Source organism: Vicia villosa, unplaced genomic scaffold (genome assembly GCF_029867415.1).
Source record: "Vicia villosa cultivar HV-30 ecotype Madison, WI unplaced genomic scaffold, Vvil1.0 ctg.002328F_1_1, whole genome shotgun sequence".
Lineage (NCBI taxonomy): Eukaryota > Viridiplantae > Streptophyta > Magnoliopsida > Fabales > Fabaceae > Vicia > Vicia villosa.
In genome coordinates, this window is record NW_026705898.1 from 333,689 (window position 1) to 348,879 (window position 15,191).

General features: G+C 36.0%; 3 protein-coding genes across 6 annotated transcripts; 2 read left to right on the forward strand and 1 right to left on the reverse strand.

Moving 5' to 3' along the window:
* Nucleotides 1-765: 765 nt before the first annotated feature.
* On the reverse strand, nucleotides 766-2,696 carry LOC131638575 (probable beta-1,4-xylosyltransferase IRX9H). The gene is made up of 3 exons (XM_058909138.1): nucleotides 2,674-2,696; nucleotides 1,574-2,227; nucleotides 766-1,481 (listed from the first exon to the last, which is right to left on the reverse strand). The coding sequence occupies exons 1-3, from the start codon at nucleotides 2,694-2,696 to the stop codon at nucleotides 1,109-1,111; spliced, it is 1,050 nt and encodes a 349-aa protein (XP_058765121.1). The 3' UTR covers nucleotides 766-1,108.
* Nucleotides 2,697-2,740: 44 nt separating this feature from the next.
* Nucleotides 2,741-8,550, forward strand: LOC131638577 (putative disease resistance RPP13-like protein 1). 4 transcript variants are annotated; one of them, XM_058909141.1, is made up of 3 exons: nucleotides 2,742-6,753; nucleotides 6,945-7,051; nucleotides 7,474-8,550. In XM_058909141.1, exon 1 carries the CDS (start codon nucleotides 2,887-2,889, stop codon nucleotides 6,700-6,702), a length of 3,816 nt encoding a protein of 1,271 aa, XP_058765124.1. In that variant the 5' UTR covers nucleotides 2,742-2,886; the 3' UTR covers nucleotides 6,703-6,753; nucleotides 6,945-7,051; nucleotides 7,474-8,550. The 4 variants fall into 4 exon arrangements, with proteins under 4 accessions (XP_058765125.1, XP_058765124.1, XP_058765123.1 ...); XM_058909143.1 differs by lacking the exon at nucleotides 7,474-8,550 and having other exon boundaries at nucleotides 3,026-3,213; nucleotides 3,482-6,753; nucleotides 6,945-7,463; XM_058909142.1 differs by lacking the exon at nucleotides 7,474-8,550 and having other exon boundaries at nucleotides 2,741-6,753; nucleotides 7,000-7,463.
* Nucleotides 8,551-10,571: 2,021 nt separating this feature from the next.
* On the forward strand, nucleotides 10,572-15,191 carry LOC131638573 (putative disease resistance RPP13-like protein 1). The gene has a single exon (XM_058909137.1). The coding sequence runs from the start codon at nucleotides 11,038-11,040 to the stop codon at nucleotides 14,860-14,862; it is 3,825 nt and encodes a 1,274-aa protein (XP_058765120.1). The 5' UTR covers nucleotides 10,572-11,037; the 3' UTR covers nucleotides 14,863-15,191.

Here is a 15,191-nt window from a genome sequence, read left to right on the forward strand (position 1 = left end):
ATTATTTTAACAAAAATCATTTTTTACTCTTTAATGTAGTATTAGGTTTTACCCTACGATATATATTATGATTCAATGTTTAATGTTTTTAATAACATCTAAATTATACAATAAATTTTGAAATAGTGTTGATATTTCTCAAGTTAGTGAAACGTAATCGAAGAATCAATGAGATTAACTGAGACGAAGACAATTAAAAATTTTGTTGTATTTTTATGGTAATATTAAATAATATATTTATTTTTATCATTAATTTTGATTAATTTAACTGAATTTAAATTTCATGTATTTCGTTAAACTTATTTATATAATTTATATACAAATTTAAAATATTTTCATGTTTCTTAAATTTTTCACATATATTAAAATTGTTTATATATTAAAATTGTTTTGTAAGTTTGTATTAATATATTTATTTTATCAAATAAAAATTAATTTTATAATATAATATGATAAGATAAATAAATCACAAATTTTTTAATAAAAATGTCCTTTTGTGTCATTTTGTATTTATCAGCTAGTGTAACAGGTAATTTACCAAACACTCAAATTAGCTTATTAACTACCGGTCATCAACTATAAACTATTAGTCATCAGCTATCAGCCACCAGCTATCAGTCATAAGCTACCAGCTAGTTTTACCAAACATAATCTTCATACAAAGAATACGATAAAATACATATAAATAATATATGTTGATTTTTCTAAAGAATTAAAAAATATATAATAGTTTGTAGGTTTTGTAACATAATGCGGTTTAGTTTGGTTTGATTTGGGTTGTAAAATACAAATCGCAAACCGAACCAACCATGCGGTTTTTGCGGTTTTCAATTTGATTCGGTTTGGTTTATTATTTTTTATTGGGCCGATTCGGTTTTGAACACCCGTAAACTGGACCTATAGGTAGGGGTGGCAAAACGGGCCGCCCGCCCCGCCCCGCCTTATGCCCGCCAAAAAACGAGCGGGGCGGGCATGCCATATACATGTCTATTTTGTGTAGCACGCCTCTTTATGAGATTTCATGTTCCCTAGCAATCCGATTTTTGTTTGCATTTTCATTCTAAGTTGCATGTACTGTTCGTTTTCATTCTTTTGTTGTTGAGAGAGACTAACTGTTAAGGCCTGCATAGCTTATCATATCTCTTGTAGAAGCAGCAGGAGCTGTTTCACTGAAGCCAGAAACATCCACGATGAAATGTCTATTGCAACGTTTGTTTCTTTCAATAACCCACAAATTCTCATTGACTGATTCGAGCTGCCTGATACGTTCAAGAAGCGGTCGGTGCCACTTCTTTCGTTCCCATAGTATCGTACTGTTGAAGGCAAAACCTGATATTTCAGCATGAAATCTTTTGGATTTCCTATCTGATTCATTACTTGTGTGCCACCCAATCACTTCACTTCCATTGCAAATAGGCCCTTGAAAGACAATGCCACTTCTATCCTCTGATAGTTTCGCAATAGTCCATGTTCCAAATCGCCTGCGAAAACATTGCAGCGAAGAAGAATATGCTAAAGATTTTATGCATAACAGAAATCATCTTACCGAGTAGAATCAAGGAATTAAACATACCTTATGTCTCTCATTTTCTGAAAGAGTTCGATTGAGTAGACATTATCATCGTCTGCAAAATAGACAATTCCATCGAGACGGTGAGTTTCAATGTGAGCTATCGCGACATTTCTCATAAGAATGCTCTTATGGCTTGTGTTGGTCAGATTCATTTTGCAGACAAGATGCCTATACATAATCCCACTATTCCTCAAGATGTAAGAAGTTTCTTCGGATTGTGAATTCATCTCAACAACAACCCACAACAAAAGAGGTTGGACCAATTTCAAAGTTTGTGACAAACGATGCAAGTAATAAGCTTGAAATAGACGATTGTAAGTCGGCGTGATAACTATGAGAAGCTTTTGAGACTCCGAATATGATTCTTCATTGAACTGGCTATCTAAGATATTATATGATACACCATTTGTTAGTTCTTGTTCTTGCAAAGGTGAAATCAAAGTTGCATCAAACTTCACATCCTCATCAACTAATGGTGTCTTATTTATCTTCAAATTTTCGACTTCAGATATTACCTCAGAAGAGAAACCTTGATGGTTTGCCATGAATTTCGAGGACAAGTTGGTTGATGCGAGCGGGATGAGTCCAATAGAAACACCAACCATGAAACAAATGAATGAATTAATAGCTATAACCGAAAAGTATGAAATATATCTTTTATCAATATCAATTATTTATATTTCACATATAATTATTTTATGACTAAATAAATAAGACATTAATATTTCGATTTTTTATCATTTACTACTAAAAAATGATTGGACCTATATATTGTACCTTCAACACACTACACTGTCTTACCCGTTTTTTCATTATAAACTAAACTACACCATATGATATGCGTAAGAAAGAAATAGTATTCAACTATTTGTATTATAATATTGAGTCAAACAAATTCCTAATCAATTCTTAAGTATATGAATTTAAAAGATAAATATATGCAACGTATCGATGCCAATTGAGAACAGTGTGACTATGCTCCCATCAGTTTTGAAGCAAACAAAGTTGCATGTGCAAAGTGTACGAAATTGGTGAAAATAACAACATAATTATTTCAGTACCTCTGGTAGCTACACCATATGCATTGCTTTAATGCTCACTTGTCACAGTCATCTCTCACCATATTATTACATGGACCATGCATTGTACTACTATCAATTATTGCTTTCCATCAATTATTGAATCAGTATTCACATATGACTCTTGCTTTACTATTACCACTGCCAACCATTCAAACACAAAACCATTCACATACCACTCTTTGCTCTTTTGCTAACAGATCTTCATTTCCTTCAAACTTTTGCTGATACAACATGGCTGCATCTCTGATTGGAAGTGCTTTCCTCTCTGCAACTGTTCAAACCTTAGTTGAGAAACTTGCTTCCAAAGAGTTTCTTGACTACATCACAAACACTAAGCTTGACGTCTCACTCTTGAAACAGATAAGAGCAACACTACGCACTCTTCAACCTGTGCTTGACGCTGCAGAGGAGAAGCAGATCAACACTCCTTCTGTCAAAGACTGGCTTGATGACTTGAAAGATGCTGTCTACGATGCTGAAGATTTGCTCAATCAAATTAGCTATGATTCCCTTCGATGCAAGATGGAGAACACGCAACCTGCAAGCAAAACCAAACAGGTGTGGAATTTACTCTCTTCTCCTTTTAAAAATAGTTATGGAGAGATAAATTCCCAAATGAAAGACATGTGTGAAACTCTGAAACATTTTGCTGATAATAAAGATATACTTAGTTTGCAAACTAAAAGTGTCAGAGTTTCTCATAGAACACCTTCAAGTCCTATGGTCAATGAATCTGTCATGGTTGGTAGGAAAGATGACCAAGAGAAAATAATGAACATGTTACTATCAGAAAGCAGTACTAATATGGGCGTAGTTGCAATTGTAGGCATGGGAGGAGTCGGAAAAACAACACTTGCACAACTGGCTTACAATGATGAAAATGTTCAAAAGCACTTTGATCTCACAGCATGGGCTTGTGTATCAGAGGATTTTGATGTTTTTAGAGTAACCAAAACTCTCCTTGAATCTGTCACTAAAACACCACAGGAAACCGATAATCTTGATTTACTTCGAGTTGAGTTAAAGAAAAATTTAAGGGATAGGAGATTTTTCATTGTGTTGGATGACTTATGGAATGACAATTGTTCTGATTGGGATGAACTTGTATCTCCGTTGATTTATGGAAAAAATGGAAGCAGAGTGATCATCACAACACACCACAAAAAAGTGGCAGATGTAGCACGCACATTTCCTATTATTGAATTAGATCTTCTATCAGATGAAGATAGCTGGTCTTTACTCTCCAAACATGCATTTGGAAGTGGAGACTTTTCTGAATCTCAACGCCGAAACCTAGATGAAATTGGCAAGCAGATTGCAAGAAAGTGTGGTGGATTGCCAATTGCTGCAAAATCACTTGGAGGACTATTGCGTTCGAAAGTAGACACTGAAGAGTGGATCGAAGTTCTGAACAATGACATATGGAACTTACAGAATGATAATATTATTCCTGCATTGCGCCTGAGTTATCAATATCTTTCATCTCAATTGAAAAGATGTTTTTCCTATTGCTCTATTTTTCCAAAAGACTATCCACTTGATAGGAAGCAATTGGTTTTGTTGTGGATGGCAGAAGGTTTCCTTGATCATTCTCAAAACAGAAAAACCATGGAAGAAGTAGGTGATGAGTGTTTTGGTGAATTGTTATCCAGATCATTGCTTCAACAATTGCATGGTGATTCTACAGGGGAAACTTTTGTCATGCACGACCTTGTTAATGATTTAGCCTCTGTTGTATCTGGAAAAAGTTGTTACAGACTTGAATATGACTCTAAAAGCTATGAAAATATTCGCCACTTGTCATATATTAAAAATAGTTATGACAGTTTCAAGATGTTTAAGACTTTCTACAGATTCAAATGCTTGAGAAGCTTCCTAGCCATTAACTCTGCTGAAAGGGGAAGAGATTCTTTATCAAGAAAGGTGGTCGATGATTTGCTCCCCACGTTTGGAAGGTTGCGCGTGTTGTCGTTGTCAAAATATAGAAACATCACCACACTACCCGATACAATTGGCAATTTAGTGCAGTTGCGCTATCTAGATCTCTCTTACATGAATATCACAAGCTTGCCTGACACCATATGCAACCTCTATTACTTACAAACCTTGATTTTATCTTGTTGCTCAGAACTCACAGAATTGCCAGAGCATGTTGGAAAATTAATTAATTTGCGTCATCTTTATATTGATATGACAAGCATAATAGAGATGCCAAAGCAAATTGCTGAACTAGAAAACCTTCAAACTCTAACTCTTTTTGTAGTAGGCAAGGATAATATTGGTTTAAGTATCAGAGAGCTTAGAAAGTTTCCTAACCTACGGGGAAAACTATTCATCAAGAACCTACAAAATGTCATTGATGTCATGGAGGCAAGTGATATCAACTTGAAGAGCAAAGAGCATATTGAAGAATTGACGCTACAATGGGGCAAGGAAACTGAAGACTCACTTAATGAAAGAAATGTGCTTGATATGTTACAACCATCTACAAGCCTTAAGAAATTGAGCATTGACATGTATGGTGGGACACGTTTTCCAAGTTGGACGGGAAATCCATCATTTTTTAACATGGTGTCCCTCTGTATTGATAACTGTGTCAATTGCACAACACTTCCACCACTAGGGCAGCTGCCTTCTCTCAAGGAATTGCACATTGGTGGAATGACAATTTTGGAGACCATTGGGCAGGAGTTCTATGGCATGGCCGCAGGAGGTTCCAGTTTTTCATTCCAACCATTTTCTTCCCTTGAGAAGCTTGTGATTGAGAAAATGTCAAATTGGAAGGAATGGCATCCTTTTCAAGGTGACATATATCCTTTTCTCCGTCTTAAAACTCTCGAGTTATCTAAGTGTCCTGAACTGAGGGGACATCTGCCTAGTCAACTTCTTTCCATAGAAGAAATTAAAATATCTGGTTGTGATCATCTCTTGGCGACACCACCTTCTCAGCATTGGCTCTCCTCAATAAAAATGATTTATATTAAGGGAGATTCGAATTCAGAAATCGATACTGAAAGGACTCAATGCTCATTGCTCGAGAGTGATTCTCCATGTCTGCTGCAATGTATAATGATAGAGAGTTGTCATATGGTAAAATCTGTACCTAAAATGATTATAAACAGCACCTGTCTTCGAGAACTGGTTCTCTATGGTATTAGTTCTCTCACTGCGTTTCCAACAAATGGTTTACCCACTTCTTTGCAATCACTTCATATTGAAGGATGTGAGAATTTAACATTTCTACCTCCTGAAACGTGGAGCAATTACACATCACTTAACTCTCTTGAGTTAAACAGTAGCTGCAGCGCACTTACCTCCTTCCCATTGAATTGTTTTCCTATGCTCCAAAATCTTACCATTTGGAAATGTAGGAGTTTGGAATCTATTTTTATTTCAGAAACCTCTTCTTGTAGATCGTCAACCCTCCAATTTTTTGATGTCCGTGAGTGCGAGGCACTTAGATCACTACCTCAACGAATGGACACCCTCACCGCTCTTGAAAAGACATTTCTACGCAATCTTCCAAATTTGAATTTATCATCATGTGAAGGAGCTTTCCTACCTCCCAATTTACAAGTAATTGATCTTGATTTTGTGAGAATAACAAAGCCGGTAACAGAGTGGGGTTTCCACGGCCTCACTGCTGTTTCAAGAATGGGTATCGGAGGTGATGATCTTGTCAACGTGATGCTCAAGGAGTTGTTGTTGCCCATTACCCTTGTGTCTATAGTATTCAGTAATCTCTCTGAAATGAAATCCTTGGAAGGAAATGGACTTCGACACCTCTCCTCTCTAGAAAGGCTACAATTTGAGAATTGTCCAGAGCTTGTGTCATTGCCTGAAAAAATCTTTCCCTCGCTGAAATTTCTTTGTTTTTATAAGTGTCTAAGACTAGAGTCATTGCCTGAAGACAGCCTCCCTACGTCTTTTGAGCAACTGATCATTGTAGATTGTCCATTGTTAGAAGAAAGGTATAAAAGGAAGGAACATTGGTCCAAAATTGCTCACATCCCTGTCATAGAAATAAATGACCAACTCACAATATGAGCCATGACCATTGAGAAGCCAAGAGAATGAAGAATTCCCATCATGTTTCAGGTATGAATGTTACTTTTTGTTTGTTTAATGTCACTGGATGATAAAATTATTATTATTTAGTTATAAGGTATATATATTTGTGTTCATTAATATTTTCAAGTTCCAAAGTAATCAAATGAGATTTTTAATCAAACAGACCCTGAGTTTTTAACTAAGGCAAATTATTAACTAGGTTTGTCTGCCATTTCCAGAGTCCAGGTAATTCGTTAATTCAATTGGGTGTGTTTGTTCTTGTGGCTGATATAGATTTCTAGAAGACTGAGATGAAAAAGAGAGCTGAATTTGGTTGCCCAAGAAGGTTGTTGTCTGTTCTCTTCTCCAACACTGCTACCTATTGTGTATCTCTCAGTTTTTTTTAATTCTGTTGCACTTACATTTTCTGAATGTATCTATTTCTATCTTAATCATGTGCAATATTAACCATGTGAAGACATTAATGTGTTAGTATTATTGAATGTATCTTTTGAACAATTACTACAGTGAGTGTTGCTTTTAACATGACTACAGAATTATATACAATTTAAGAAACAATACAAGTACAATACTCCTTGCTTGCTATTACAAACTAATGATATTTTTACATTAAAACTCAAACAATGGATTACTGTTTCTCTGATTCATTACATCATTAAAGAAATTATCAACTTCCTTGCTTGTATCGTCAAAATCACTTTTTTTTAACTCGCACAGTTTTTTTCTGCAATTCTTTGGATGCATTAGGTCTTACTTCATTCTTGGCAATAAGGCTTCCTTGAATTGCTTTCAAATGTTTTCTAGCCAAACTCAAACCATGAGCTAGAGAAAGTGTAGCTTGGCCAAAATGAGAAAGAGAAGAAGAAATGGTATTTCAAGAGCTCCAACAAACTCATGGTATTGTTGAGATACTCTTCAACGGAATCAAGTTTCCATTGACTCATTGGAATTGGATAATCACTGTCCACTAAAAGTTTTGTTGATGAAGGGCAAGAGACCAAAACAGCTTTGAGACCCATGACAAAGACAAAGATTCAGACTCTGACTCAGGTTTCTATTCCAGTGCTAATTGATCAATGAATGACTTTAGAAATATGAGAGTGAAAGGCATGAAGTGATGTTGATTTGGTTGAGGCTGACACTTGCGGTGATTCTTCTTCTTGATCAAGAGTTTTGTAAATTTGTTCACTACCATTGATAATTTTATGTTAGAACAGAAAGATGCTATAAAGGTTTGTTTATTGAAGGATGTGTGTATGAGTTGGTTGTAGATTAAGGTTGTTTATACTAAGAACACGGTTACTTAATATAACATCATTTTCAAAATTTTACGTTCATTAATGATTCATTGGTTAAAAAGTTCTTACTAAGACTAGTATTGATCGGCTCGACGAAGAATAAAGTCTACATCTTAGTAGGCTCGACATTTGATACATACGTGAACATCGACATTCAGCGTGGAGCAACACTGTAAATTTCCAATAACCTAACTCCATTTTCAAACAACTCACTACTATGGTATCATGAAGACCAACCTAAACCTCTTTTTGTTCTACACTTCATAAAAATTTCAACTCACAATTAGCTTAACTTCTAGAGGTAGCACGTGAGTTCCAATAGCAAAATGTGAAACAACAACAACAACAACAACAACAAAATGTCCATAATCCAGAATGGTATGACATTTTCAAAAAGTTTAAGACTTTCTACAAATTTATAATCTGTGAATGATCTATTCGCAAAATGAAAGAAGCTCAGACCCATTATTCTTATCCTAAGATAGGAAAGTTGATGTTACCGAACACCACAAATATTATCATCACAGCTCCTTCATATTTGCACCAGCCCCGGGAATCAAACCCGGGTCTGTACCGTGGCAGGGTACTATTCTACCACTAGACCACTGGTGCTTGATGTTCTTATCAATTACAAAAGCTTGTTACCTCTTCATTCAATAAATTGTTTGTCATTTGAGGTTTTCTTTGGGGATTCCCATTTGTTCTATTTCTGGATCATGTTTACAGTTTTCAAACTATAAGGTGTGTGGTTCGTTGTATGCACAATCTAAGAGATTTTTTTATTTTCATGCAATGATTATCATACTGAGAAAACCATGACTCAAACTTGCATCTGTACTCTTTATCAATGATACATGTTAACTCTCAGAAAATCTGTTACAGTTGTGAGAAATGCAAGGTGGAATTGCAATTGAAGATGGTTTATCAAAGGCTTCAACATGTTGTTCAACTGTAAGTGTGGTAGGGTTTATAGTAGAATGCGTTCAAGTTCAGTAATAATAAATCAATCTGTTATGAAGAGATTGCGTTCAATTTGGAACTAGTGGCCCAAACCTAGAAAGCAATTGGGAGGAATATTGCAAAAAATTGTCCCACATTTCCAATAGGCCTTTTTAGTTCAAATATTTACTATTTGCAAACATTGATTTTGTGCGACTGCGGGAATATCGTTGAATTACTGATACATATTGGAAAGCTAATTAATTAACATCACCTTGATAATGGAGATGCCAATGCATATTGTTGGACTATAAAACTTTCAAATTCTACCTCTTTCTGCGTTGGCTTCTATGGTGGGAAAAGCTTTCCAAGTTGGTTGGGACATTGTTTGTTTTCTAATTCTAACATTACTTTCTCTCGAAGACCTGCGGATAAATGTTAAATAACAATTTCGCTCGTCTTAGAGTTCTATGGCATAACAGGTGCAGATACTATTTGGCTCATCCTTGAGAATCTATGATTCGGGAGTATAACGAATCGGGAGGAATGGCTTTCCTTTGGTGTATTGGCGTTGCTAGGAAGTGATTCTCCATGTCTTGTGCAGTAAGTGGCCACTCTACATTTAAATATTATATTCTTACTTCCATTTTTTCTGTGTTTTAATAATGGACTTCTGAGCTGGTATAATCAGTCATGGTAGGTAAAAAGCATGGATTTGGAACTAGTGGCCCAAACCTAGAAGCATTTATCTGTTAATGATCTAATAAATTTAATGGACAAGAACAATAAATCTTGTGTTACCAGATTTTTCATATACAGTTAGTTACCTTGTTTTGCAGAAGCATATTACTGAGATACTTAATCAAATCTGTGCATATCAATCAGCAAAAGTAGACAATGTGAGAACTATCCTTCAATGAAACATTAATAAAAAGTTACTCTTCACCATTTGTGAATAATAAATACGGTGTAGGTGTAATTTTTTGGGTGTCAAAATAACAACGTTTCTTAGGCATGTGAATGAAATTCATAAAAATATTATTACTAATTCTATCCCTTCATATTCCATTCAAGGGAATGGTAAACATTGACAACTTTGATTCACCGATCACATGAGATACATCAAGTTAAATGTTATAGAAAACTACTCATTCTTGACTCGGTTCTGAGTCAAGCATTGGCTAGATTAATTGTACAATGCTTCAACGTTTTGTTCAACAGATAGACATTCTTGGTTTGCAAACTGTAAGTAGTAGAATGCATTCAAGTTCGATAATAAATCAATTTGTTATGGAGAGATTGAGTTCATAGCATGCATTTGGAACTAGAAGCTCATATTGAATTACTGATACATATTGGAAAGCTAATTAATTAACATCAGCTTGATAGCAGCTATGAAGATAATGGATATGCCGATGCAAATTGTTCTATAAAACTTTCACCATGGTAAAAAAACTTTCAAACATTACTTTCATTTGGATAATTACCTTCTCTCAAAGACCACCGAGATAGATGGTAAAAAACTCGTGACTTTTACGGAAAAAAAAGACTGATTCTTGAACCTCCTTACATGTACATGTCAAACATCAAAGGTAGATCTCTGGTAACTAACATCTAATCTCTAAGATTTCTTATAGGTATGTCAAGGATAAGGCCCTCAGGGAGCATGCACAGATTTCAAATCTCTTAAGCAAGTAACAGAGAGAGTGTTAACTCTGACTGCAACAATTAGAAGCTAGAAGGTGCCTTTCACTACCAATTAGTTTGCACTGTTGTTTTATCAAAGTTATCTTTTATATTGCTAGCGTAACTCCAGATTAGAAAATACGAATTTCTTGGAATCAACATGGCTTGCAACTTGAGTCATCCAAGGAGTTTAGTCAACAAAAGTGGGCCTCATCTTGTGACTTAACATAATTCATTTGTCCATATTTGAATTGTTGCTGCAACTTGTTTTCATACTATATGCATTGCCAACCACTCAAAAAAGAGGTGCTATCCATTCACACAGAGTCTTTGCTCTTTTCTTGTAGCTAACAGTTCTTCATTTCCTTCAAACTTTTGCTAATAAAACATGGCCGCAACTATGATAGGAAATGCTTTCCTCTCTGCAACTGTTCAGACCTTAGTTCAGAAACTTGCTTCCAAAGAGTTTCTTGATTACATCACAAACACCAAGCTAGATCTCTCACTCTTGAAACAGATAAGACTAACACTTCTCACTCTTCAACCTCTTCTAGATGCTGCAGAGGAGAAGCAGATCAACACTCCTTCTGTCAAAGATTGGCTTGATGGCTTGAAAGATGCTGTCTACGATGCTGAAGATCTGCTCAACCAAATTAGCTATGATTCCCTTCGAAGCAAGATGGAGAACACACAAGCTGCAAGCAAAACTAAAAAGGTGTGGAACTTCCTTTCTTCTCCTTTTAAAAATATCTATGGAGAGATCAATTCCCAAATGAAAGATATGTGTGAAACCCTCAAACTTTTTGCTGATAATAAAGATATCCTTAGTTTGCAAACTAAAAGTGTCAGAGTTTCTTCTCATAGAACACCTTCAAGTCCTATGGTCAATGAATCTGTCATGGTTGGTAGGAAAGATGACCAAGAGAAAGTAATGAACATGCTGCTATCAGAAAGCAGTACTGACCAGAACAATATGGGCGTAGTTGCAATTGTAGGCATGGGAGGTGTCGGAAAAACAACACTTGCACAACTTGCATACAATGATGAAAATGTTCAAAAGCACTTTGATCTCACAGCATGGGCCTGTGTATCAGAGGATTTCGATATCCTTAGAGTAACCAAAACTCTCCTTGAATCTGTCACTAAAACACCACAGGAAACCAATAATCTTGATTTACTTCGAGTTGAGTTAAAGAAAAATTTAAGGGATAGGAGATTTTTCATTGTGTTGGATGACTTATGGAATGACAGTTGTTCTGATTGGGATGAACTTGTATCTCCGTTGATTTATGGAAAAAATGGTAGCAGAGTGATCATCACAACACGCCACAAAAAAGTGGCAGATGCTGCACGCACATTTCCTATTTTTGAATTAGATCCTCTATCAGATGAAGACAGTTGGTCTTTACTTTCCAAACATGCATTTGGAAGTGGAGACTTTTCTGAAACTCAACGCCGAAACCTAGAACCAATTGGCCAGGAGATTGCAAGAAAGTGTGGTGGATTGCCAATAGCTGCGAAATCACTTGGAGGACTGTTGCGTTCAAAAGTAGAAACTAAAGAGTGGATTGAAGTTCTGAACAGTGACATATGGAACTTACAGAATGATAATATTCTGCCTGCCTTGCGCCTGAGTTATCAATATCTTTCCTCTCAATTGAAAAGATGTTTTTCCTATTGCTCTATTTTTCCAAAGGACTATTTACTTGATAGGAAACAATTGGTTTTGTTATGGATGGCAGAAGGCTTCCTTGATCATTCTCAAGATAAAAAAACCATGGAAGAAGTAGGTGATGAGTGTTTTACTGAGTTGTTATCCAGATCATTGATTCAACAATTGCATGATGATTCTAGTGGGCAAACTTTTGTCTTGCATGACCTTGTTAATGATTTAGCTACTGTTGTATCTGGAAAAAGTTGTTACAGACTTGAATCAAGCGCTGAGAGCTATGAAAGTGTTCGACACTTTTCATATAATCAACAACTTTATGACATTTTCAAGAAGTTTAAGACTGTACACAAATTCAAATGCTTGAGAAGCTTCCTAGCCATTGACTATGATGAATGGGGAGAATATCATTTATCAAGAAAGGTGGTCGATGATTTTATACACACATTCGAAAGGTTGCGTGTGTTATCATTATCAAAATATGTAAACATCACCACACTACCGGACACAATTGGCAATTTAGTGCAGTTGCGCTATCTAGATCTCTCTTACATGAATATCGCAAGCTTGCCAGACACCATATGTAACCTCTACTACTTGCAAACCTTGATTTTATCTTGCTGCTCAAAACTCACAGAATTGCCTGAACATGTTGGTAAATTAGTTAACTTGCGTCATCTTTATATAGATATGACAAACATAATAGAGATGCCAAAGCAAATTGCTGAACTAGAAAACCTTCAAACACTAAATGTCTTTGTAGTAGGCATGAAAAATATTGGTTTAAGTGTCAGAGAGCTTGGGAAATTTCCTAAGCTACGAGGAGAATTATTCATCAAGAACTTACAAAATGTCATTGATGTCACGGAGGCAAGTGATACCAACTTGAAGAGCAGAGAACATATTGAGGAGTTAACGCTACAGTGGAGCGAGGAAGTTGATGACTCACTTAAAGGAAAAGATGTGCTTAATAAGTTACAACCATCACCAAACCTAAAGAAGCTGAGCATTGACTTATATGGCGGGACAAGTTTTCCAAGTTGGTTGGGAGATCCTTCATTTTCTAACATGGTGTCTCTGTGCATTGATAATTGTGTGAATTGCACGACACTTCCACCACTAGGGCAGCTACCTTCTCTCAAGGACTTGAAGATTGCTAGAATGCCAATTTTGAAGACAATTGGGCAGGAGTTCTATGGCATGGTAGCCGGAGGTTCCAACTCTCCGTTCCAACCATTTTCTTCCCTTGAGAAACTTGTAATTGAGAAAATGTCAAATTGGAAGGAATGGTGTCCTTTTCAAGGTGACATATTTCCTTTTCCGTGTCTTAAAACTCTGGAGTTATCTCAGTGTCTTGAATTGAAGGGACATCTGCCTAGTCAACTTCCTTCCATAGAAAAGATTAAAATAGATGGTTGTGATAATCTCTTGGGAACACCGCCTACTCAGCATTGGCTCTCCTCAATAAAAAGTATTTTTATGGTTGGAGATTCAAATTCAGAAAGCAATACTATTCAATGCTCATTGCTCGAGAGTGATTTTCCATGTCTACTGCAAGATATAACCATAAGGAGGTGTCATATGATAAAATCTGTACCTAAAATGATTATAAACAGCACCTGTCTACAAAAACTGACTCTTTATGGTATTAGTTCTCTCAGTGCGTTTCCAACAAATGGTTTACCCACTTCTTTGCAATCACTTCATATTGTCGAATGTGAGAATTTAACATTCCTACCTCCTGAAACATGGAGCAATTACACATCACTTGTGACTCTTGAATTACATAGTAGCTGCAATGCACTTACCTCATTCCCATTGAATTGTTTTCCTCTGCTCCAAAATCTCACTATCCTAAGATGCAAGAGTTTGGAATCTATTTTTATTTCAGAAACTTCTTCTTGTAGCTCGTTAACCCTCCAATATTTTTATGTCCATGAGTGCGAGGCACTTATATCACTACCTCAACGGATGGACACCCTCACCGCTCTTGAACATATACATCTCAGCAATCTTCCAAATTTGAATTTATCATTATGTGAAGGAGCTTTCCTACCTCCCAATTTACGAAAAATTGTTGTTGAATTTGTGAGGATAACAAAGCCGTTAACAGAGTGGGGTCTCCAATGTCTCACTGCTCTTTCATCATTGGGTATCGAAGGTGATGATATTGTGAACACGTTGCTCAAAGAGCCATTGTTGCCCATTTCCCTTGTGTGTCTAGATATCTGGAATCTCTCTGAAATGAAATCGTTGGAAGGAAATGGACTTCGACACCTCTCATCTCTAGAAGACCTTGGCATTCTTAATTGTCCAGGACTTGTATCGTTTCCAGAAAAAGTCTTTCCCTCCTCGCTGGAAAGACTTTATCTCGGAAATTGTCGAAGACTAGAGTCATTGCCCGTAGACAGCCTCCCTACCTCTCTCGAGGAACTGAGCATTTATGAATGCCCTTTGTTAGAAGAAAGATATAAAAGGAAGGAACATTGGTCCAGAATTGCTCACATCCCAGTCATACAAATAAATGACCAAGTCACAATATGAGCCACGGGCATTGAGAAGCCAAGGAAATGAAGAATTCCAAAGTCAGATAGAGAAACATGAGAGTGAAATGCATCAAGTTATGAAGATGAGCGTGACACTTGTGGTGTTTCTTGAGATATTTGTCTTGTTTGTTTGCTTATGTTATGTATTAAGGTTATGTCTGACACTGACTGACATAATAGTATGTATGAGAGACTATATTATGGTGAATTTCAATTCTCTAACCTGAACATTTTATTTGAGAGACTATATTAGAGAGGTCACTATTTAAATTTAAGAATGAAATATCTCTACAACGATTATAAATACCCGATTGTTACAGGTACTTG

Bases quoted from the DNA above. Each gene is read 5' to 3' on its own strand.
- LOC131638575 (XM_058909138.1), bottom strand. From the start codon at position 2,696: ATGGTGAGAGATGACTGTGACAA. The intron at 2,228-2,673 runs GTGAGCATTAAA...TATTGATAAAAG, and splicing joins GTGAGAGATGACTGTGACAA to ATATATTTCATACTTTTCGG. The intron at 1,482-1,573 runs GTATGTTTAATT...ATGTTTTCGCAG, and splicing joins CAGAAAATGAGAGACATAAG to GCGATTTGGAACATGGACTA.
- LOC131638577 (XM_058909142.1), top strand. From the start codon at position 2,887: ATGGCTGCATCTCTGATTGGAAGTGCTTTCCTCTCTGCAACTGTTCAA.
- LOC131638573 (XM_058909137.1), top strand. From the start codon at position 11,038: ATGGCCGCAACTATGATAGGAAATGCTTTCCTCTCTGCAACTGTTCAG.